Source organism: Lagopus muta, chromosome 8, assembly GCF_023343835.1.
Source record: "Lagopus muta isolate bLagMut1 chromosome 8, bLagMut1 primary, whole genome shotgun sequence".
In the NCBI taxonomy this organism is placed as follows: Eukaryota; Metazoa; Chordata; class Aves; order Galliformes; family Phasianidae; genus Lagopus; species Lagopus muta.
In genome coordinates, this window is record NC_064440.1 from 30,521,546 (window position 1) to 30,546,312 (window position 24,767).

At 35.3% G+C, this 24,767-nt stretch overlaps 1 protein-coding gene across 2 annotated transcripts in view; it reads right to left on the minus strand.

Moving 5' to 3' along the window:
- ITGAV (integrin subunit alpha V) overlaps positions 1-24,767 on the minus strand; it is a 45,084-nt gene continuing 20,317 nt past the window's right edge. The window contains exons 9-31 of one of the 2 annotated variants that reach the window (XM_048953922.1): positions 24,720-24,763; positions 24,579-24,635; positions 23,863-23,915; positions 23,261-23,463; positions 21,020-21,211; positions 20,858-20,903; positions 20,161-20,262; positions 19,560-19,618; positions 18,310-18,464; positions 17,087-17,224; positions 16,415-16,482; positions 15,336-15,483; positions 14,490-14,582; positions 13,385-13,464; positions 11,319-11,399; positions 10,485-10,590; positions 9,259-9,417; positions 8,171-8,284; positions 7,262-7,375; positions 7,062-7,169; positions 5,929-6,051; positions 5,433-5,542; positions 1-3,012 (exon numbers count right to left, since the gene is read on the minus strand). In XM_048953922.1, the coding sequence (XP_048809879.1) occupies positions 5,447-5,542; positions 5,929-6,051; positions 7,062-7,169; positions 7,262-7,375; positions 8,171-8,284; positions 9,259-9,417; positions 10,485-10,590; positions 11,319-11,399; positions 13,385-13,464; positions 14,490-14,582; positions 15,336-15,483; positions 16,415-16,482; positions 17,087-17,224; positions 18,310-18,464; positions 19,560-19,618; positions 20,161-20,262; positions 20,858-20,903; positions 21,020-21,211; positions 23,261-23,463; positions 23,863-23,915; positions 24,579-24,635; positions 24,720-24,763 (2,339 nt within the window). In that variant the 3' untranslated portion in view covers positions 1-3,012; positions 5,433-5,446. Of the gene's footprint in view, positions 3,013-3,673; positions 5,543-5,928; positions 6,052-7,061; positions 7,170-7,261; positions 7,376-8,170; positions 8,285-9,258; positions 9,418-10,484; positions 10,591-11,318; positions 11,400-13,384; positions 13,465-14,489; positions 14,583-15,335; positions 15,484-16,414; positions 16,483-17,086; positions 17,225-18,309; positions 18,465-19,559; positions 19,619-20,160; positions 20,263-20,857; positions 20,904-21,019; positions 21,212-23,260; positions 23,464-23,862; positions 23,916-24,578; positions 24,636-24,719; positions 24,764-24,767 lie in introns of those variants that run through there. The other variant, XM_048953921.1, reaches the window with a different exon arrangement.

Consider the following 24,767-nt stretch of genomic DNA (forward strand, 5'->3'; position numbering starts at 1 on the left):
ATGATAGTTAAGAGGTATTTTATTCCAAAATTCTTAACATCAAAATCAACTCAAAATACATTTTTTCAAACAGGTTATCCAACAATATTTTGAAATTGCATACACATATAGAAAAATACAACCCAATAAAAATCAATTTTCAATTAAGATGAAAAGAATGCATTGAAAAGTAAACCATAGCTTAATAGCTATTTTTGATATCAGTACAAAATTACTGTGCTATAATATCCACTTTTTTTTTCAAGGTTTATAATTTAATAAAAATAAGGTGACTTCAAATGTATATTGCTCTCTTTAAATGTACCGAAGACCTTGGAAACAAGTTCATAGTTACTGAAAATATTCCCATTCATTACAAATATTTACTACATAACTAAGAAACCCAAAATGCAGCAGTCTCATTAGTATGTTAATTTTCTGCCTGTGCAAACTATGCTATAATGATTTAATGCACGAGCAAGAAATCAATGAAAAAATTCTATTACCAAGAAATACAACCTTACATTTTCAACATATTTATATCATAGCAAATACCAGTTGCCTTCCTGGACTAGGAAGGGCCACCTAAACCTGAAAACATCTTTTGAAGATGCTTTTGAAGATTTTGAAATGCTACATCAATTCTTCATTTTCTTTACAAAAGCCAAAGGTCAAGTTATTCAATCTTAATGAAGCATATCTGGAGAGGTCACTGCATGTAATGCTAAGTTCCTTGGGTTATTACTGAAAACTTTTACATAATGGAAAAAAAAAGACCAACGTTCTATGAAACAGCAGTAGCACTACAGACTCAAACCCATTATTGTACAGACTCTAGACACGTTTTCAAGAGTGGACTTAAAGAAAATTGTACCAATTCTCAATAATTCAACATTTAGTAATGGATATAGGTTAGAATATACATCGTTTCACCCAATGTGGGTGGATCAACATCTTGCTACACCATTCATTTATCATTTCATTTCATCACACTAGTTTTATTAAAGTTTTGAAAAATATCGACCGCTGCAAGTCAACAAATGCTACATCCCTTCCTAGACAAACAAAACCAGACATCTTGGCAGTGAACTAGTTCTGATCATGGTATATTGCACTTGGGAATGAGAAGCTAGAGATTCTGTACCAAAGAGCTCAGATCCCACTCCCATCTGTGAGAATCAGTAGAGCTCAGCATGGAATCATGCTCCAATGTATGCCATTTGTTTGTGATTGAAGGCCACTGCCACTACTTATGGGTTCATCCCATCACTCAAGTGAGCAAACAAAGAACTCTGCCTTCACCGTAATGCTCATCTGTGGTCTGCCAACTACTTTTTATACTGGACTTCCATTTTCATTTCATGAACTCCTTTGTTTTGTCTTCCTCATTAACATTAAACGTGAAGAGTATAATTGAAAGGCAACTGCAGTGAATGTCAGGTTTTCTATCATTTCACTGGACTGTGGCTTGATATAGACCAAAGAAAAAAAAACTAACTGGATTTTCAGCAGTGTAATGTTGCTCCATTGCTGACTATTTGGGATGGTATGGGATAAATACTTCAGGACCTAGGGATAACCATCAGTAGAGCTAAGTGTTGCAGAAAATTGAAGTGCAACATGAATCCTTTGAAGGACCAAGAACATGCTGATTACAGCTAGAATATTTTCTAAATACTCATGAGAGTTTAGCTAAATGGCTGTTTAACCATAGACACAAATTGAGAAACATAAAAACATTGAAGCCTTTGCTTGGAATAAACTTTTTTTTTTTTTTTTTTTTTTAAGAAAGTACATATATAATAAACTTTCTTAAGAGTTTCATAAGCATTATATGAATCTAAGATCCACACGTCAATCACAATTTAGAACAGTGGGACAAGTAAAATGATAAACTTGGTACTAACCCCGTCAACATCTCTCAAATATTTCCATTTATGTTAGTAAATGTCTGACTTTGCAGTCATGGTTAGACAAAAGCTATCTCAATTTGGTAGTGTTTCTCGGGAGAAACAACCTTTCAGTTAGATCCTCCACTTCACATTTTCTAAATATTGCCAGGTATTATACCAGACAATATGCATTTTTAAATGTAAATCACTCTCTATTATGCATCATGAGATGCTGCAATAATTGTAAATTGGAGCAGTTACAGAATTTCATTTTTCACTGTAAAAGACATAGCACTCGATAATGTTTCCATTGGCTAAAGAATTACGTAATTCCTGATACTATATACATAAACATTTTGCTTCTGAAATGTAACTCTCTGAGAAGAAGGCTAAGACAATTATTTGATACTGTATTTTTAGTGGCTTCATCTTAATGCTTGCAGTATACATCTTATTTGCATTAGTTTCGACTCCAGGGCATTAATTTCACTCCAAAATACATTTTTTACGTTTATTTGAAAGTTTTAACGTCTCTCTAAAATATGTGCTATAAGAATACATCAATGCTTGTATGCCACTATAAAATTTATAGTGACACAAGTGCATGTGTTTTCTTTAACCATACTATCAAGTTTAAAATGCAAAATCAAAGACTGCCTGTACATCCCTTCAGAAAAGTGGTCTCTTCAGAACCCTCCTGAAAGAATAACATGACTTGAAAGTGAATTTGGGATGTTATATCTATTGACATTCTCCGTATGCTCCATTTATGTATGCTACTTTTCTTTCTTTAACCAATCAAAGTGGAAATTAATGGATATGGGAGAAGTAACTACTTGCATTTATTCTCAAATAGAACGTTGGAAAATAAAAATTGTTTAAATAAGTGTTTATGTAACTTAAATAAATGGAAGAAGTTGTCCATAGCTACAGTACATGTACCAACGAAATGTACCTCTTTATCTTGAAGAACAGCAAAATGATTTTCCAGTTGCCACAGTAAAATTAAGACATAGTTAGCAATGACATTAACAGGGCTACAAAAACCCTTTCACATCAGCTGAAGAGATCTTGACCATGTTTTGTTGTGCTGTTTTTCTTTTCTCCTCATCTCCTTATAGTGCCTAGACACACGAGTAGTCTAAATAATTTCAAGTCAACCCGATATGTACATGTAAGGAAGAAACACACAAGAATTAGAGCTATGGATCTGTCTGGCAGTCCCTTAAACCTCTTAACCTACTAAGTTTAAGACTGGGAAAAACAACCTTCTTGCACATAGATAATTAATTGACGAGGTGTGAGAAATAGAAGCCTGTGTAAGTAACTGCAGTTGTGTTTTATAGAAGTCACATTTTGAAGCGAGGATCAAAGCCTGACTCCCAGTTCCTTACTGTATTACTAGTAACATTACTAGAAGCAAATGCAAAAGCATGACCTTGCTCACGATAAAGACCTGGGAAATTCAGTGAAAACAGAATTTTGCCCTATGTTCTCTCAAATAAACTAATTAGATCTGAGCAACTTGTTTAAAATAGAAATGTGTGCATGGATAATATACAAACCAAGATGTGATATACAAACTGGCCCTCACAGCCTTTTTGCTGTCTCCCTTAACTCAAATGCCTTCATGGTCTAGTGAGTAAAAATGGACTTAACAACAAAAGCTATTCGTGGATTTTATAGCTCAGAAAGGAGGGAGAAATAAGAGTAAAATCATGTTGTTCATTTTAGGTAATTCTGGGTTCACTGGACATTGCAACATTTATGGGAGAGATGCAGATGTGAATGAAAACCACAAATTACAAAATGGGTTTTTGTCCCTCTAAGAACTTCTTTTTTTTTTTTTTAAACACAAATCACATTAATTAGAGAAGGAATGCTTCTTTCTATATGTGGCTGAATTCTTTTTCAAAATAGAGAATAAACAAATCTCATATAAGGCATCTTTCTACCAGTTTAAGTATGTTCACTCTAAGATTTGTGCTACACATCTACATATGCGAGCCAAATACCTGCTTGATTTGCACTTACTTACTAAAATGCATACACACTTTTTATGTGCTCTTGTAAGTATATGAGGCTTCACTTTACTAGACCAGTAATGAGAGAATTAAGCTAAGAATAACTAAAACCAGTGGCTCGAGCCCACTCACATTATTGTATGTATATAAACCAGCAGTGATATGAAACAGTCTCTCTTCTGGCAATGAAATGTACTGAACATAATTAAACATCTTTTGTGCAATCAAATATACAATGAATGAATTTGGAGCAAGCCAACTCGACCTCCTCTTTTAAAACCCTTTCATTTTGCCTGCTATACTCTGCTTCATTTGACAATCTCACTACTCTCTTAGGGTAGGTGGAAATGAGGCTAATGTACTGATGTAATCGAGACACAGGTGGCTGGCACACAGCATAGTTAAAACCATCCCTATTATCACTATTATCCCGCACTTGGATGTAGTCAACTATGCAATGTGAGAATTATTAACATCTTCTCCTAGGCGCATCAGGTAAACTGTCACTCAGGTAACCAATGGCTTTGCCAGAAACTGTAATCAGGCCAGCCCAAGTAATATACAGACTCAGACTCCAAACCCTGTGGGGGTTTCATCTTTGGAGAAAGGTTTTCTCATCAGATGTGTCTGTGGGCAGCCATGGTCCAAAGGCTTGTCCCTAGTCATTCCTAAAAGGCACCATGCTGCCAAGACAGAGTGGGACATATGGATCTTGCTGCATGAAACACATAGTACAGTTTTTGGATCTTGCCCTGAATATTTTTGCTAGGTCCCATATAGAAAGTACATAATCTCCAGCCCTCTACCCCTCCTGTGGTGTAGGTTCAACCCCTTTTGTAGGGGACCTTGGGCCTGGAGGACAGTATCTGTAGCATCGAGAGGGAAAGCTCTAAACGAATCTCTAGACAGGAGAGCAGATGAGAGTGCACAACAGGCATCACATCTGGGATTCCACTGAATCATCTTTCTTGTATTTTTTGAGCAAGAGGAAAATCCCCGGCACAGTTAAAGAGTCAAGAAGGTTTTTGTTTTGTTTTGTTTTTTGTTTTTGTTGGTTGGTTGTTTTTTTTGTTGTTGTTTTACAAAATTCAACAAGCCGTGGTCATTTTTGTGCAACTAGCTTTCAAGAGGTGGGAAATAAACTGTAGTGTACAGAAAAAAGTAACTGTTGAAACAACATGTAATCGTTCAAGTATCTATGGAAGCTGTTAGCTTCAGCCTAATAAAAGGAGTCTGTGTAGTAGTTCATATAAAGTCGGTCTCTTAAAAACATGTCTCCTGCATCCCAATAAGCAAACTCACAGCACTACGTTTTACTTAACAGTTTTCACAGGCAAATCAGTGCAGACGTGTTAGTCACATGTATGGACGTGATTAATACAAAAAGGAGGATTTAAATATATTGCTCTCATTATGTGTGTGCTGATATCTTCTGACACCACAATCCTTGCAGTCATGAGTGTTTTTTTTTTCCTTACGGGGGAAACCTGTATTTGTAACTAAGATGTAGGCATTTTAAGGTTTTAGAATGTCTTACAGATAAAACTCTGCTTAAGCTTCTGATGTTCCTTCCCCATTCTCGTGTGGTTGCAGCTGTTCTCTTTCTTGTTCTTCTTGAGGCGGTCTCACACGTTTGAAAAAGCCCATCTGTAATTCAGAAAACAACAGAGAAATTGAACCTTGTTATTTTTAAACATACACACCTTTTTCTTTCTGCATCTTAAACAGATTTTATCTTATCAGTTACTGATTCTTTTTTCCTGCCACTCACTTCCATTTGATTTTTTGACCTCTAAGGCCAATAAATACCGGATACACAGATTAAACTGATAATTTCAGCACAATCACAGACGTTCTCTTTTTATTATTGAATTTCTCCCTGACAAAGCAGAAAAGTTTTTATGGCTAACTAAAAAAGTTACCACATTCAGGTGACCAGGAAAACAAGTTATTTCTGCAAGCTGCTGCTACTATTTGAAGTAATACACCACTGGTACTGAAATCAACCCCTAAGTAAACAATACTGTACTTACCCTGTACATAACGAGCACTAGAACAGCCAAGAGCAATAATCCTGCTAGGACAGCTAAAATTATAACCCACACTGGCACAGGCATAGGCTGTGGTTGAATGCCCCATGTAATATTTGTAGTAACCTAAAAGAAAAAACACAATAAAAACACATTTTGCACAGCAGTTGAATTGTGAATTCATTCATGCATTTTAAGTACTGCTTATCTGATTTCTATTGTAATTAAAATAATCTCAATCCAGCACAAATTAACTTTTCACTCCAGTGTGAGTAAGCAGCCATAGAATAGTGACAAAAAGGCTTCAGTGACCCAAATTTAATAGGATTTTCACAAGTTGTTTGTGGGGTTTTTTTTTTCCCCTTCAGTCAGTGATACCATGGCAACCTGTACTGAGAATCACCAAGCATTATAGAACACAACTGCAGGGTTTTGGAAATGTTTTGAAAATTAGAGAAAAATTCTTCACTGCTTTTCTTTTTTTCCCCTAAAAAGGTAAAATTCCCTTAAAATTCCTTGGCAGGAGGGATTCAACTCCTGAAGTTCTAAGAGCGAAAAAGCAGTTAATAATAGTCATTGGCAACTATACTCTAAAATAAGCCAAGGTCCTTTTTCAGCTCTTTTGCACTATAATGCACTGTAATGCCAACCAAAAACTTATTCTGGCAGCCAAATAGAGTGACCCATATCTTTCTTCCTGTTTGCACCTTGTCTCCTTTCTCTTTAGACCTCTCTAGGGCACAGATGGTCTTCAGTCTCATACATTATAATATAATCAAGGCCCAATACTTAGACTTGTAAGTGCTACTACACAAAAGCACAATTTTCAAAATCAAATATTTCTGTAGCAAAATTGCTGTTAACAAGAATACTTAGAACTCTTCACCATGACTTCCTTTTCTCATTTTTCAGTTAATTCTTTAAAGCTACAAATAGTTTTATCTCTAATTTTAGCACAAAATATTCCCATTATTCTCAACTGTATGTAAATGAAATTAATGTATGAATCAAATATTTGATACAATTAGAATTAAACAAAGCCACATACAGCTATTGAACAATCATTCTTTTCGTACCATTCACAAAACAATTTATTTATTTTTACATCCAACTCAGGATGGATGTAAATGACTTACCACTGTGGAATTGTGAATATCTTCAAAAGAAAGGTTCTTGTAAGGGAACTCTATAACATTGAACGAAGCAGATGATTTAAGGGAATAGGAGTGATTCTGATTTTCTTTCTATATAAGAAAAACAAAATTAGTATTGTGTATGTATATAAAATCACTTACTGTGTTTCAGAAGAGGGATCATATTGTATCCATTTACTTACGTTCATGAAAGTTTGGGTCCAAAGTCGTGATTTTAAATACAGTATTGCACTCTTCCCCCTTTCCAGGTGGCCAACTTGGCAGACTATCTTTAAACAATCAGCATTTCCACAGCCCTGTGCATGGAAAATAGAAATGATATGAGAAAGATGAAAACATTTGAATATTTGTTAATGCCATTATTTATATAGGTACTCATTCTATTTGCTAGGCAATGCACCGTTAGCTATTTAAGTACATTAAATGAAGATCAATTTTAAATGACTACCGACAGTGTTCAGTAAGTTCACATTCAGACAAATGCTACTCAAGCCAGTTCTACAGTTTTGGATCCCAAAGCTGAAACTTCTGTCAGTATATGAAAAAATTTCTGCAGGCTGAAGGGCATTTCTGATCAATTTACATTACCATCCTCCACGTTTGTTTCACTAGGAAAACTCAGGTCTAAGTAACTGCAACTATTAAAACTACACTTTGCTCTTCAGTGTGGTCTGACTCACTGACCTAAACTGTAAGCTACTCCTTGCAGCGAAGGCAATGGGTACAGCACTCGTCTGCTTCTGTTTTACCTGCATTGCATGTCTTCCTCCTATTAAATTCAAGAAATAGCACAATACAGAAGTAAGGCACTGAATGTCTGGAGTTCTGTTTTTGAAGGCATAAAACTTATAACAAATCTGCAGCCACACACATCATTGGATGGCTACAATGGGAATAATGCACGCACTGGGGAAAAATAAGAACAAACAAAACCCATCACACAGCTCCAGAGAATGAGATTCTTCGTCTGTTATCCTTTAAAACACAGAATGAACCCTAGCATGTTCTCTGAAGCAATGCTTTGTCACCAGAGCTTTCATCTCTCCATTATAAGCCAACATACTGTGGATACATCGACATTAAAAGCTTACCAAGGTTTGCACGTCTCCTTCAATGGCAGTTAAATCTCTCCGACTGATACGATGATTGCGATTATCTTCCCTGCTAAATGTTTCATTCTTTTCATCCTCTTTAGAAGCAGAAATCTGGATAAACCAAGGAAGCCCAAACAATAATTCTTACCTTTAGATAATCAACAACTTGAACGTTCAGTTAAAACTTGAAGAAAATAATACAACTCCTCTTTCTGTCTTAGTGAAGCTTTGCTTTCCGCTATAGCTGTTATCAAAGCATTACTCATGCCATTTCTTGACCACTGCTAAATTTTTAAGATCTAACAAAAAGCCTTGAATAACTTAATTCTTCAACTCAAAACATTTTCAAGTGCACAATGAACATATAAATACTTAGATGGCAATAGAAATGTGATTTTGTCATGTTCTATTAAATATTTTTCCTCGTCATTTCAGATTTCTTAGTTCTGAAAAAAATAGCACTAGTATTGTATTGATGTACCTTATCACTGTCCGTGTGTACACAGACACATAACAGAGACCTGAAAAAATGTAGAATAAGTTTATTCCAACCTGGGAAAATGGAGTTTCTTCTCTGTTCTGTTCTTTACAAGCTACTTGTTTCAATAGGGCTTAAGTCAATATTATTTTCTCCAGCAAAACACACCTATTGACCAAGGTGGGATCTTTGGAAGTGGCTAAGCAACAGAAAAGCTACTAACATTAAAAATAAAGCAATTTTGTCAAGAAACAAAACCTAGAAAACTAACATGAATAGCCCTGAATTACTTGGAATATTTTTAAAGCTACATTCAACAGAATTCAGTTGCTTTGGACTTTGTTCAGATAGCATGGCTTTCAAGAAAAAAGCAAAAGGAAATCTGACACAAATTTGTGTTCAGTTTGGCAATCTGTTATCTACCTTTTATTTTTATTTCACCTGCCATATACATTAACAAGTACAATCAAACACTGTGGTCTTGCTCCTTAACAATAGAGGAACACTCAACTCAGTGTGTTAGGTATTTTGATTCAAGTCTTTTTAATGTCTTTGCAAATAAGCAAACATTTCATTTCACTCAAACAAAAAGGAAAGTACCATATACCTTAATTTTCAATGGATTGATCTCCATATCAGAAGTGCAGTTCATGGGACCATCGATGTCATACTGAACAATATACAACAGCGTATAGTTTTTGTATTTGTAAGGCCACTGCAGAGTCATCATCACCTTGCTGAAAGCACTCGGGCCATTGTTTCTCAGCTGATTATGGAAATAAACATTACAGATGTAAAAAAAAACACAACAAACCCATATATATATATATATATATGTTATACTATACCATATATATATGTTATACTATACCATATATATATATATATATGTTATACTATATATATATATGTATATATATATACATATAGTTTATATGTAATACATAGCGTACATATGTATGTATGTATATATATATACACACACACATACACACAAATACACACAGTGGTTAGTTTCAGCAACTAATGATAATTACATGAAGGTCGCTACCCCCAGCAACTTAGAGCAATAACATCAACAACTTTACCTAAAAATGGTAACTGAACTACAGTCCCGCAGCAGTCAAAACTTGAAATTACTTCTGTAATATGATGGGGAAAAAAACTTCCGAGGAAAGCTTTTTAGCATTAATTTTTTTGCCTTGAAGCAATGTAGTTTTTGTAGTGTCATCATGAATCACTGCCTCTGTACGTGTCTCAGCCAAGACACCCTGAGCACAAATAACATACACCTCTAAGTTTCTTTAGATAAATGGTCTCTTATAAGTTCGAAAACTTTCACTATTCCTATTCACACAGCTCTCTCAGTTTTGTTTGATTCAACTGTCTAGACTTAAGCTGTGATCATTCTTTTAAGGAAGTTTTTAATACTTAAAATTGTTCAAGACTTTTTCAATAATGATTCAGAACAGTTGGAATACTAATGAGAATACTAAATAATTTACAGCTATGAATTATTTTCTGAGTTCAAAGTACTTCAAATATTTTATCTAGATTTCAAAGTGCTAGAAAAATCTTACAGACAATAAAAGATGTGTAATGAAGTTATTAAAAAAAATTATTCTCTTGTATTTGGCCACTTCTGTTACAGTAATTGCAGGCATTCAAACCCTTCTTGCAGATACTACTTATTAGCCCAGTATAATTAAGTTTTTGTTTCTACAGAAGAAAAAAGTAAAAGATCATCTACTTCAGCAGAAAGCTACACTGAAGATTTCTTTATTCTCCTTTATCACAGAACAGTGTAATTGAAATTTAGTAGTAACTGCATACCTCATAGATATGCTGAACTAGAGGCCCTATATCATCTTCTGTTTCTGGATTCTCCTTGGGCTGCCAATTTGCAATAGGAAGGAATATGTGATCAGGAGATGACACGCTAAACAGTGGAGCAAACAATTAGTTATAATCAGTTATGAAACATAAAATGCAGTTCTCTAGAACATCTCAAAGAAAGCAACATGCCTAAAATACCATCTACAATTTTTTCAGCCACTATGTTTAAAAACTAAATTGCATTTCTACCAAATACTCAAAATAAGATCAGAAAATGAGTGTAGTAGAAATCAAATAATGTGACAAGTCAGGAATCTGAGTTAACTAACTAAACAAAAGGATCTTACAGCTTTTAGCTATGGAGTATATGTTCACCAAGTATAAGAATTAAGGTTAAATGGAGTCATGATAATATTAATACCATGCTTAATACTGAAGGTGGTGAAGCCACTGGAAGTTTATCTTTAGAAAGACTTAGAAATTTAGAAAAGGTTTGTGGAGGAGGAAAGCAATCTGGAGAAAAGCGTGCAACTATGAAAATGAGGGATGTGCTCCCTCCAGCACACCCCTTGCCTCCCAGAAATAACAGAAGCATAACAATCATCCATTTTTGGAATTAGCTTCGCAATTTGTCAGAATTACTTAAGATCGGCAAGTCCGAATTGTGGCTGGAGAATTACACTTTCTTTATGATTAAAAACTCCTTATGATTTCATGAAAAATAACACAGAGAGACCTAAAAGAAAGATTATTGAATTATAAAGAAACAAACACAATGCTTGCTTGAGGGGAAAGAAAAAAAAAGAGTATTAAAATAGTATCAAGCCTTACCCTCTAATTTCAACAGCTGCTGAAATGGCAAGGTCAACCTGATAGAATGCTACAGGACTTAGATTGTCAAACAGGTTGGAACTGCAAAAAAAAAATGAAGTGAATTTGTTAAATGAAATAAACTAAGTATTAAAAACAAATATACAAATGAAAAAACCTTGAAGCGATTGGATGTAACAGAACAGAACATGACACCTGAGCCACTGTAGAAGAGCAGATACATTAAACTAAAAGAGCAGACAACCAGATGGACCTCGAATTGGCATGGTAGATAGCTGGCAGCAAGATTATCTCCAAGCTACTAACACTTTTCCACTATGCAATGTTCTTCCAAAGCTAGGACCAGGAGAAGAGAAGGGAAAAGTATTTGTACAGTGACATTAAGACTGAAAGAGACAATGTATATATAAAAAAAAAAAAAAAAAAAAACACACCACACCATTGTCAGCTAAAATAATCAAGTATGCCCTTGAGTCCCAGGATGCTGACTAGGGTAACCTGACGAAAAAAATCCAGGTTTTAAAGAAAGTAGAGAGGAAACAACTTAGTGATAACACCTGAACTCTACAGAGCACACCACTCAGAAAATTTGGACCATAACGATTGAAAACAATAGTCTTGTGTCTTCTGACGAGGGAATTCATCCAGCCTGGTGTACTCACAGACATGCATTTCAAAAAGATAACTTGATATTTCTCCTACACGACATCTTATTACATGTATTGTTTTGCAATTTTATGATATTAAGTTTGCCACTTCTCTCAAAAGTTATTTAATTAATACGTTAGAGTTGGATGTGAGAATATGCAGTGGAAATAAGTCAGATCTCATGGCTATGGAGGGATGACAATGAGTGGTTGTTTAAGGAAATCGCTTCCATAAAAGATGGAAAACATTGCAAGAACTGTCTTTCTCTTCCATCAGAAGAGGAGCAGGACTTGAGCAATCTCACATAGAAATTCTTTACTGACTGTTTACTCTCCTAGGGAAAGGTAGGTAGTGACTGCTGGTAGTCTAAGGGTGAAAACAGGTGCCCCAAACAAAATAGATTTAAGCAAAGAAACAGAGTCACATTTCACTGTCACAGCTTACGATCTGCTGGAAAAGGGGGAGAAAATTGAATAAACAGCAATGTGAGATCAAAGAGATGTTTAATGCTGCCACAAACTTTGACTGGTATGGCCAACCACTGTATCATTAGAACAGAATTCCAGGCTTAAAGCTACTTAACTCCTGTAGTTGAAAAATGAATGTATATGATAATTATTTATTTACTGCATCAGAAAAAATGAAACCCTTTATTGAGAGAGGGGGAAAAAAAAAGGGGGTTGCTCCACTATAGGGAAAAACAAACACTACACATTTGTGTGGTCAGTTAAGCAACAGAAAACTGAGTATAAAGATTCCCATTGATCACATCTCCAAATACTGAATATTATCATCAGTAGATATAAATTCATATTTATATGTCACGTATTCAAGTGCTGTGCCTATCTTATGATTAACAAAACCGCTAAATACTTTGTTCAGTTTAATTTTTAGACTCTTTTACACTGGCTACTGTACAGCACATAAAATGGTTCACTGCATTTTGCATCTGTTTAGACCACTGCGCGTGTCGCCTCTTCAAGAAGGCTTACTTCTCTCATTCTTGAAATACATAAAATTTGAAATTCTGATATTAGATCAAACCTAGTTTTAAAACAGGTCTAGAAACTCAAAGACAAAAGTTAAACTGCGACGCTACAGTAGTGTCAGGAGATTACAGCAAGCACAAAAAATACAGTTTGTCTTGAAACACTTCAAATTACTAAAACAGCAATATTGAAACAGCCAATTGTGCCATGGCCTGTGTAAAAGTTGTAAGCAAAAAATACATTCAAATAGAACAGTCAATCTTGCCTATATTTTAAAAACCTTAATTCATAGAAGAAAGGGTATTTTTTAAAAACATTACCAAAGACCACACAACTATCCCAGCATGAAACCATAACTGCTCAGTTCACGACCTGTATACTCAGCACATTATCTACCAGGCAACATGCATATTTCACAGATTTCCATACCTTCGTATTTGCAAGTCGAACTTTACAGAGGTATCCATTTCTGATTGCTGGTGCACACTGAAACGCAGGCCAGCTAATAGCTTAAAAAAAGCAAAAAACACCATGGTTTAGTGGAAGTAAAATAAAATACCAAGTTTCTTAGTACTACAATGAATACTACAATGAAATTGTTTGAGCATGGGGCCATAAAAAGAACACAATACAGAATTGGCAAATAAAATTTGTCTAGTTCATTATAGAAGTAAACATACTTCTCTCTCTATTGATCCACCAATGCCCTAAGACAGAAATATGTGGTGTATATCATGCTCACCACCTTGCTTGAGCTATTTTTACATTTAACTGAGTATCCAGAAGTGTTACAAAAATTGCTGTGGTCTGAAGAACAGGGCAAAGTTTAACGTGAAAATTCACAGTTCCCAAGGTCAGTGCATAACAGTTGCTTCAATACTCGTGCAATTCAGGTTGGTTACACCCTGAAATACTTCAGAAATAGCATTTGTTAATCTGTACAAGATGCCTCTTGGAAGAAAACACTGTCAAAGCGTTTATAATTGAAACTGATTTTCACTTTATTTCCTCAGAAAACTAGACCTCTTAAGTCATAATACCTTAACATCTGCCAGGTACCACTAATTGTTTTTGAATTCCTGCAGTTTTGGCTATGTTTGATTGAAGCGTAGAGTTTTCAGCTATTCTAAATACTGGCTCAGACCTGACAAAACTAGACAGAGACAATATTCATTTTCCATAACAAAGAGAAAGGTATATTATGAGCTAGCTGTTTATTACATACCAAAAAATTAGTATTCTATAAATCTAGAGACACGAGGGACATAAGGGACCAAAATGCATTAATTCCTCTGTTCACTGAACTACATATTTTGAGTTGCATCATGAAACTCACAAACACACATGCTCCTTTTAATTCAATTTACTTGAGAAACTGAAACCAATTTCCACTGAATTAACCAAATGTGGGTACCTAGATGTTTAGCTGAACCTCCTGTCAGTAAACACCCTGTTCAAACACTACCTGTGATTAAGAAAAGTCCCAGCTGCCCTCCTGCTGGAACTTCTAAACACCTGTTGGACCAAATCTCACCTTAGTTCCTGCTTTCATGGGATTTCCCAGGTCACAAACCACCATGCGAGTTTGATTCTCAGTTTTAAATGCACATGACAATCTTGCTAAAGCCTACAGTAAAATAAAAAAAGATTAAGGAACATCATTCTTTACACTTGACATCTCTTTAACAGGCCAGAGAAGAGTGCTAGATATGCTGCATTAATTTTAACATCATTTCTCAGTCGTAGCATAATCAAGCACTATAAATTCAATGAAATCTGAATATTCAAGGAGACAAATGTTACTTAAGTGAGACAGATGCTCTTTCCAAGGTTATCACACGGGAAATTCAGTGCTCTTACATTGGACAGACCTGATTATTTCAGCGATCTAAAGCATTTTTCCACGTAATTCTTTACAACCTATGTGAATAAACTTTGGCAATCAGGGAAGTGTTAAAACTCTCAGCAGAAAATACAGATTGGAAAGCAAAATAACACAAATACTCACTAGCTTACTCAACAAGAGGTGTTAAAGGAGCTGTCAGATTTTTGATAGATTTAAATCTGAATGGCTACCATTTGTTTAAAGACTGATAGCAGATAAAATCTGTGTGTCAGACCCCATGACACAGACTTTCCTTTGTTGCTACCAGCAGACTCAAACTAGAAACATTTGCCAAGATGTCAGGTAAACACAGGGCTTGGAAGAATCCTAGAGCATTACTTTGGAGCTTTGCTTCAAGACTTCATCTTAAAAAGTATCACTGATGGACTCTCTCCTGCAGGCTTCAATAGCAACAATTACTCAAAGAAGAACAATATTCGCATTTACCTTATTTACATTTACATTCACAACCTCATTTACAACATTCGCTATTACCTCATTATTTCGAACAACACCAATGAAATCTGCTTGGGGAGGAACAATGACAAAGAGTTCTGCTTCGTAGGCTCCTTCCCCTTGATTCTCTGCACTGACAGTCAGCGTTAAGGGATTGTCATCACCAATGTAGATCTTCTTCTGATCACTGAAGTAAAACAAGGGTAAAATAATCAACATATAAACAAATTATGTAGCCCACACTTGCTTTTTAACAGAGTAAACAATTATTAACAACTACATCCCTGTGCACATTTGAGTTACATGCCTACTTTACAGAAGTACAAGCACACATTTATAACAAAAGTTAATGGAAGGAAGGCTCAACTACAGAATACAGCCACACCTCTCTAAAACATTTGTTCCAAATACAAATACAATATCTAAAAAAACAAAACAAAAACAAAAACCAAGTATTTCTATTATTTTCATGTTACCAACCAAAAGTTAAGCTAAATATAGCTGCACTAATGTAAAAGGTTTCTGAAACATTTGCATGAATGAGCATACTCATACATACGTGAGCAAACACTGTAGATATAACGGCATAAAATATGTTAACAGTTATGAGTAGAGGTAGTATATTCAGAATGGCTTTCAGGCCTACCAAGCAGAAGAAGCTCAGCCTCAGGACAACAACTGCAATAGAGAGCTTGTTCTTTTTTTCTTGAATATATAAAAGATACTGCCAATACTAACAAAAAGCAGAAGCAGCTTTATCCACCCATGCTGAAGAAAAACATGCCATGTTCATATTTTCACGTTCCTGTCTAGTATTAAATAACCTAACACTGGTGTAGCTATGAGTAACACTACCGTTATATCCAGGTCAGCAAACATGGACTTAAAAAGCTGTGTTCAATGGTACTGGAGAGGGTGCATTGCTCTCCCTGTATTACATGCTAGTGACACTTGGTTACAAAGCAGAAAAAAAGGTTTTCCCAGCAACAAACAGGTCCTACTTATTTCAAGAGACTATTTTAACGGAAGTATTACAAAGCTCTTAAAGTCCAGAATTCAAGGTTAGAATTCAAATAGTGTTGTTATCTTTTCATATGGCATTTTTGTCATATAATTACCTTCTTACTGAAACCTCCAGCTTTGGTTTGCAGATATTATCCTCACCACAATCCAACAGGATGTGTGCCTATGCAAAAATCAAAAGCATATTTATTTAATTATTCGTGCATAACATACCAGTTAATCAAAGAACCTGCCACACTTTTCAGCTCCAGCACTAACACCTACATGACTTGGTCCTCTTTCATTACTTTGAATCTATTTATCTTGAGTTTTTGCAAACAAGTTAAAACTTTCCTCTTTACAAACAAGAGTAGAAACTGTATACAAAAGAGCAGAAACAGAAGTTACGAGATCTGTAGAGATAAATGGCTAAAACGCAAAGCAGCACAGCGTGAGGAATGGAAAAAATACTCCAATCCTTTAAGGGATTCAGTACTGTTATCTTCTTTTCTCCAGAAGAATGTTACACTGTACAGATGAACAAGAAATCCAGCGCTAAGGATTGAAATATTTCAAAGAAAAAGAAAAATGTCACAGAAGGAAGGAAAAAAAAAAGACACATAAGAAAAAAAGCATGCAAGTCCAATCTAAAGTTGCATAATTCAAAGGCTAAGGCCTAGATAGATGTTTTTGTATCATAATTTTTGATAAGCGCTAAGATGAAAAACGTTTTGAAAGCTGAAAATATATTCTTACAAAATCTGTGACGACAGAACATGGAAGTGTACCTGTCTGCTCATATTAGCAGGAGTGAACTGATTGAGGATAGGATGCAATCCTGTTGCATCTGCAGCTGTTTTGTAATCAAGACGATATTCCATAAAAATTGTAATGGGAGTTAATTTGTCTCTAAATTCAGATTCATCCTAAGGAAACAAAAAAAATTGAATTACAATTAGAACGCATAAAGAAAACAAAACCAAAGATCTTCTAGTTAACAGCCATCCCAACAGCAACACTGAGCACTATTTTTATTTATTGATCAACTTGCAGTAGGAACTAGGAGGCCGAAACAGCATTCCAATATCTGAGCTCTTTCCAACTAAAACATGTCTTCTCAAAGAACCTGCATTGTATACTTCAATATATACAGTTTTGGTTTTAGCAAGTATGATTTACAAAACGTAAAAGGAGAGCATACAGAAAGATTAAGTCATAAAACTTAAGCAACGAGGAGTCTTTGAGCCTGAACAATTCTACTCCTTCCTATAACAAAAAAAAAAAACCTGTATGTTTCTTAAATCCCTCATAGATGTTCATCTTCAGACTTCCTGAAAATATTCATTTACAATGGATTCATTCGTTTTCATACTATTCATTTCAAATCATTGTTGAGTTCATTACAGGACCTTACTTCAGAGGCTATCTTCTCTGGACAGAAATCTGTTATTAACTCTTTTCCTGACAGTTTTCAACCATTTTTGTGTTCTATTTGCAGTCTTCTCATATAGATTGTAATTGTTAGTTTCCATCTAAGAATGTTTTACCAGCCAGAGTTTCTTCTCTTGGGTCAGACATTGTATTTGTGGACACCTGTCCACATTTGTAGAGACTGAAGCAAAAGTCTGATAAAAAGCATATGGAACATTTCAGCTATTTCCATCTCTTCTAATTTGCTGATTTTCACTTTATGGTTGAAAAATCTGTATTTTTCTTTATTTCTCTTGCTTCCAAAGTAGAAGCACAACCTCTTCTTATTGACTTCCAAGTTACCTGTAAATTATAACTAATTTTATGTCTAGGTGACTTGTCCATGAAGTGCTTTAAAGAATTTGAATTGAATTTCCAGTCCATTTAGTGACCAGGATCTTAATCAAAATACTAATCCTCTTTGTCCTCTGGCAGCAACATTATCCCAGGAAAGATAGACCAGTTTAATAGTTCTAGGTTTATCCACTAGGCATGAAGTTTCTCCAGTAATGATTTTCCTAGAACATAAATAGATGCTCACCCTCAGAAAAGCATCAAGTTCTTCACAATTCATTTTGCCTCCCTTTGTAATAGTCATGTTCTTGGAATGGCTAGGCTGTTTGCTGTGGAGAAAGAGAGCTCTCCTTATAGCTCCTTTTTGCTTCAGTTTATCCAACAGCAGCTCCACTTGGAAATCTGTCCAATACAAAGCATTTGGATTAGGGATATTTTATCCAATTAAACACAAAGCAGATCTGCATCAGAAGTGAGCTTAAAAGTTGATTTCACCTTTTAAATAATATATAATGCTATAAATATAATAATTAGTATTTAATACTTAGAAATTGTAAAACTTTTGTTTATTTAAATACAAAATCTGTTAATACATCATTCTCAGTACAGTAACTAAGAATACATGAGAAGTGCCACGATTACCCAAAAATCGAGCTCCGCTCATTCTTTCAAAACAAAACCTGTATTACTGTTTGAGCAGTGATAAATTCATAAGTGCTTTGGAACTGCAAGAGAAATGCTTTTCCAGCCAGTAAATAGTACAGCAGCTTTGTACATAATATGTATATAATTGAACTGTGTTGCTAACTTAGCTACTTCAAATATTCAATACAGATAACGAAATATAAAATATTTACAGCAATTTTTATGAATCCTCCCAAATCATACATCCTATATGCATGTCGTACAGCAAATAAGGAAAAGCATTTCTAATTGCTAGTCACAACTGGGCTATAGCATGCCATCTGCCATACTATACAATCTCAGGAAAATCTTTAAAAGCTGTTTGAAGCAATCTTTTTCTGATTCTGATCTAGAAAATCTGATCAGAAAATCAGTGATATCAATCAGAATCTGAGGATTTCAACAAAAATGTGAGACGTGCTTTGTGTCTTGTCTATATTCTTAAGGCCTAATTAAGCATGTGCTTGAATGTTCTTGTTTAAAGCTCTCCTCTACATAACATTTCATATCAGTTCCATAAAATAGAAAGAATTTCTCAAGACTAATTCCACAAAATGGTGAGACATGCTTCAAGTCCCAATCACTCTAAAAACCACACTGATTTCAACTGATACAAGGTAACAGAAAAAAAAGAAAAGAAAAATCCAACACCAAGCCCTACTGAAGAAAGTCTTGTAGATTTGTAGTTATTGAACTGGCAAAATTCTGCTATAAATAGTTATCATCTGTTTCAGAAATGAAAGAGTTACAACTAGTACCTGTGTCTGCAAACAGGATAAATTAAGGCAGAACAAAAAATGTAATAAAACTTACTGAGCGAATTAGGGAGCTTTCCTTTGCCATCTGCTTTTAAGCAGAATTTTACTTTGAAGCTGTTTTGGAAGAAAAGAAAGGATTAATTTCACACATTTTCCCCCATCTCATTTTCTTCTAAAACTCCTCACTGTTTTTCTCAGTTCAGAGATCTTCTGTTGTGAGACTCTAACTCAATCCCAAGCCCTGATTTCTACTAGTGAAAAAAAATTGCAGCCTATTAATAAAACAGACAGCAAAGAAAGCAATGCAGAGCTTTGGGGTGCAAAAGGAGCATGGCCAGCAAGTCAAAGGGGCTGATCCTCCCTCTTTATTCTGCCCTGGTGTGGCCACATCTAGAGTACTATGTCCAGCTCTGCGCTCCCTGGTTCAAGAAAGAGAGGGATCTTATACAGAGAATCCAACAGAGGGCCACAAAGGTGATTAAGGGCCTGGAGTAATTCCCTTGCAAGGAAAAGCTGAGAGACCTGGGGCTGTTCAGGCTGGAGAAGAAAAGGGTAGAATTATAGAATCATACACTCCTTTCAAAACTTGAAGTTTATGAAAATAAAAAGTTGAAAAGCTGCTTCTTCTCCAAGGAAAATAGGGATATCCTACTTACCATGAAACTTTTACATCTGACAGTGAACAGGCTTTGTTTTCTGGGTTTAGAATGGTTGGATTAACTTCCAGGGCAGCATTCACTCTAATAACTGGTCTGGCCCTAAAAAGAAGACATCCTTTTGAACAGCATTCTGCACCATGGTAGACAGTGCCCTTCCCACTAAACTGCAAAATGCGCGCTGAGAAAATAATTAGTGGAAGTTCAAGAATAATGAATAATCTTGGAGTTGATTAAGAAAAAAGAGAAAGATTTTCCATACTCTTTTACTACCATCAGAGTTGTGACAAGGACAACTGCGTTAAGGAAAAGTCCTTCCTATTTTCAACACAGACAAATATGGTATTTTCCCAAATGACCAAGTCTTGGGGAGAATACTGGGACTGCACAGCGTAATAGCTAGCAGCAACCTCTTTCTTAGAATCCAGAAAACTGTCAGTCAGAAAGCTTTAAAGACAATTTTGAATTGTCTCGTAACAACAGATACATTGAGAAAGATAAATAATAAGATTACAAATTTCTCCAGTAAAAACAGCAGTATAACCTTTTCCTCCTCTCCTATCTTCAGTAGTCTAGAAGACAGAATGGCAGAATTTCAGACTTCACTAATCTTGCTTTGTTTTGTAACTAACAAATGCCAGTGAGCTTTCCTTCTTAATTTATTTTTACTTTTGTAAAAGCACAGAGTAATACACACCTATACAAAACAGCTGTGTCAACACCAAAGGCTCCAACAATCAAGTCTAAGAAAAAAGGAGAGAAAAGGGAAATAATACACATTTATATATGTATATTTTAATAGGCTGTTAGTTAGAGGTAGGGCTGCTATTAATCTAAAGTGACATGTAGAGCCAAGGACCTGGATATCCATTTTTGTCCACGTCTGTGGCTCCTTTCAGTGAGTACCCAAAGCTGGGTGGCATAGTACGAGCAGCCCACTGCCCTTCAAGAATCTGAGATGGGACTGCATTCAAACCAGTTGCTCTTCCATTGTAGATATAGACAAGTCCTCTCTTGTCCTCTCCACCGTACGGTGCAGCTACTGCAATATCTGTAAAACAAAAGAACAGTCTTTATTATCTTTAATATTTATGCTGATGATCTGTAATTTCTGATCTTGTAATTTTGATCTATATCAACAGGAACAGAATGTAACAAGTCTTTAAAAAAAAATTTATTTTATTTTTTTTTAATTGTATGCTAGGATATCCTAAAAAGTTAGCAAGAGCATACCAAACTTTTATTTGGGTGTGGAGAGTAAGAGGAACAGTTCTGCAAATACTTATGCACTTCACTAACTCACAGATGGATCAGATGGATTTGGGATAGTTTTGAGTTTATTTAACACCCAAAATTAGTCACTGCTGGAGACAAATCAAAAAAATAAGTAGAACTATTTGTCCATTTCATTAACATGCTCATGTTCCTCCAAAGGGTGTGGTATCTTAATAGTTGTGGAAGACTCTGAAATCAGCCTAAACAAATGTTAAATATTGAATTCCAATCTACTTATATCAGGGCTTGGCCATTTATTTCATAGAGAATCTTCAGTTACATCAATTACATTCTCTCTTTAGTTTAATATGTTTGTGAGCACTTCACAGTTAACAATAAACAGCAATAAATGAAATGCTAATCAGACTCCACAGGAAATAATACCTCTAAAAGCAGCTTTAGAAGTGTACTGGTGACCTAAAGTAAATGTTTTCCCAGCAGGTTCAAAGTTTTGCTTAACATGCAAGTGTTTAAATACCTAACAAGATACAGAGAGTAATTAAATGAGTCCCCATTCTTCTCCTGATTTTGAAAGTGTTTCTTAAGAGAACAAATATCTTACCATTTCATATTTTAAAACTCATCTTTACAAACTTTACACAAACAATAGAAATTTCAATCTTGAACCATACTGTGATGAAAAGCATTTTAATTAGCACTCCCAAAGTGGAACAGAACAAAAAATGAATAAAGTAGATCTAATAATGGCATAATAATTACACTTACAACAAGGAGATTTTCGCTACGATTTTCTCACCTATACGTATTTCAGACTGCAATATGATGGAATGAAAGCATTGTCTGGATCATCTAATCAAGTGAACAGTTTTTTTTTTCTTAGCTGTAACCTTTCCAATGTCTGCCATGAATAGGTGCAGTGATGTTGAATCCTTGCACTAATTCTATACACTACCACTGACTAAAAAAATGTAAGTATTAACTTTATCATATTAAATGGCATAAAGTATTTTGAGCTACCATACATGTGGTACCAAACTGGCACATTGCAAAAGGATTCTGACGTTAGCATGCTCATACTCAGCCTAAAATCAGATTTTGATCCAATAATGGCTAAGTTAATTATGTAAATTGCTAAGTAAAATGCTAAAACAAATATTTATTTATTAAACGTGTTCTCCTAGGACCCTGAAAGCCTCTGACCCAAAACTATATAACTACTGGCTGTTTGTTTGTTGTCCATGCCCAAGTCAAAGTTACAAGAAGCACTGGCCAAAGGCTTGGGATTCCACACTTTTGGTCAGAGTCCACACTTACGCTCAGGAAACCCAGCTCTAGGTGCAGTTGGCTGTAGTTGTCACAAAACATTTTCAGCAGACTTTTCAATTAAAATATATATATTTTAAAATCTAGACTTTTCTCAGGAAAATCTTTTCTACTGAAACAGTTTTAACCAACTCCTGGAAACATTCTCCAGTGATCTTTGTGTTTCTGGAGAGAAAGATTGGCTTTAAGCAATGGAAACAGGTAAATTGTATTGAGGATGTCCAAACAAATTACAGTGGAGACTAAGATATTTAACCAAAATAACTACTGTACTTATCACCTAGAAAGAAATACACTTCCAGCATAACAACTAAAATAATCCATGCTGTAGTTTAAATGGTATAGTCTCTGCTCGATGCATACATGTAACTCCTGTTAGCATTCTTGGGAGTAGCATACAAGCATCGAAAGGAGTCTAGACCTTAGTGTCCAACATTCACTCATGGTTAGAATTCTTAATGTTTGCATGCAGAATCCAAACTTCATGTCGTCTAGATTTTATCTATAAACTTAAAATTCTGGTCAAAAAATGATGTCCTACCATTAAAGCCATCCTGGTCTAGATCACCCAGGGGTGCAATAGCACTGCCAAATCTTGCAAATATCTCAAAACCATTCAGCTTTGCGATCTGAAACCCTCCAGAGGCTCTTTGAAGACAAATGGAAACTTGGCCAACCTCTTGAAGTTTCCCATCAGAACCTCGATCCATAAAGAGTGGGGCTCCAATAAACAAATCTGTGTAACTGGACCAAAGAGGGATAAGGTTCTTTTAATAACAGCATGAAAATCCAGTTTCATTCTCTCAAGTATCCATTAGCAGGAATAATTCAGCACTCAAGCCAGTGTTAACATGAAAGTTTCCCATCATTGAATTGCAACAGAAGGCAAATATTTATGGCAAAGAAAGCCATATAACAAACAATTTAACGCATTTAAAGCATGTGAATACACATGCATTTTTGTAAGTATATAAAAAACGAATCTACACTTGACAAAATGTTGAAGTCTAGTGAAAAAGTCTATTGTATAGATACAATTAACCAAGTTAAACAAGATAAAAAAGCATATTATAAGCGTTTTTTGTTTGTTTTTAAATCTTTCCAGAAACATTGGGTTGAAAGGGGGAAAAGGAGTCCACTTACTCGTCCCCATTGATATCTGTGGCAGCCACTGAATACCCAAAATAGGCAGCCATCTGGAAAACAAAATTCAAAACAAGTTTTTGAGTTCTAATGACATAAACACACAAGAAAGCTTGTGCAAAGCTTTTTAGAAGTGATATTAGGGAGATGATTATATATACCGTAAAAAAAAAAAAAAAAAAAATCTCATTTTTGTCTTCATTACTCTGTTAGAAGGTCAACTTGTGAGTTACCTTCCCCATTCTGCCTTTCATGATCCAGTACTCCTTCTCAGTTATCGAAATAGGCAGCATTTGCTCTACCCAATTAAGATTGTTTTTCTAAGTGGCGTTAAGTGTCTAAGGATCATAGAACCATTAAGGTTGGAAAAGACTAGGATCATCTAATCCAAACATCAGCCCATCACCACCGTGCCTACCAAACCACGTCCATAAGTAGCATATCTACCCTTTTCTTGAAAAACTCCAGAGGCAGTGACTCGACCACTCCCCTGGAGAGCCTGTTCCATAAAACAAGAACAGTACCATAAAACAAGAACAGTACCATAAAACAAGAACAGGCAGAACCTACAATTCCTACACATGTAAACATTTTTTTGGCACTGAAGCTAATAACATAGGGAATTTCACATAATCTAGTACCCAAAATAGTTTCTTAACGTATCATTTCTCATTAAAAACAGCCTCCCTGTCATCTACCACACTGAAGGAACATACCTGCTCTCCAGTGAAGTTGTACATGGAGGACATGTTTTTCCCATTGTAGATGGACACCTGCACGTGAGAAAAAGCATTATGGCAAAGCAACGACTTTAATCTTTCCATTTATTATGAAATTAACTGCTTCAAATTTCCTACCATGCCTAGAGTTCTGGCTGCTCTTGGGACTCCTGATACAAAGTCTGA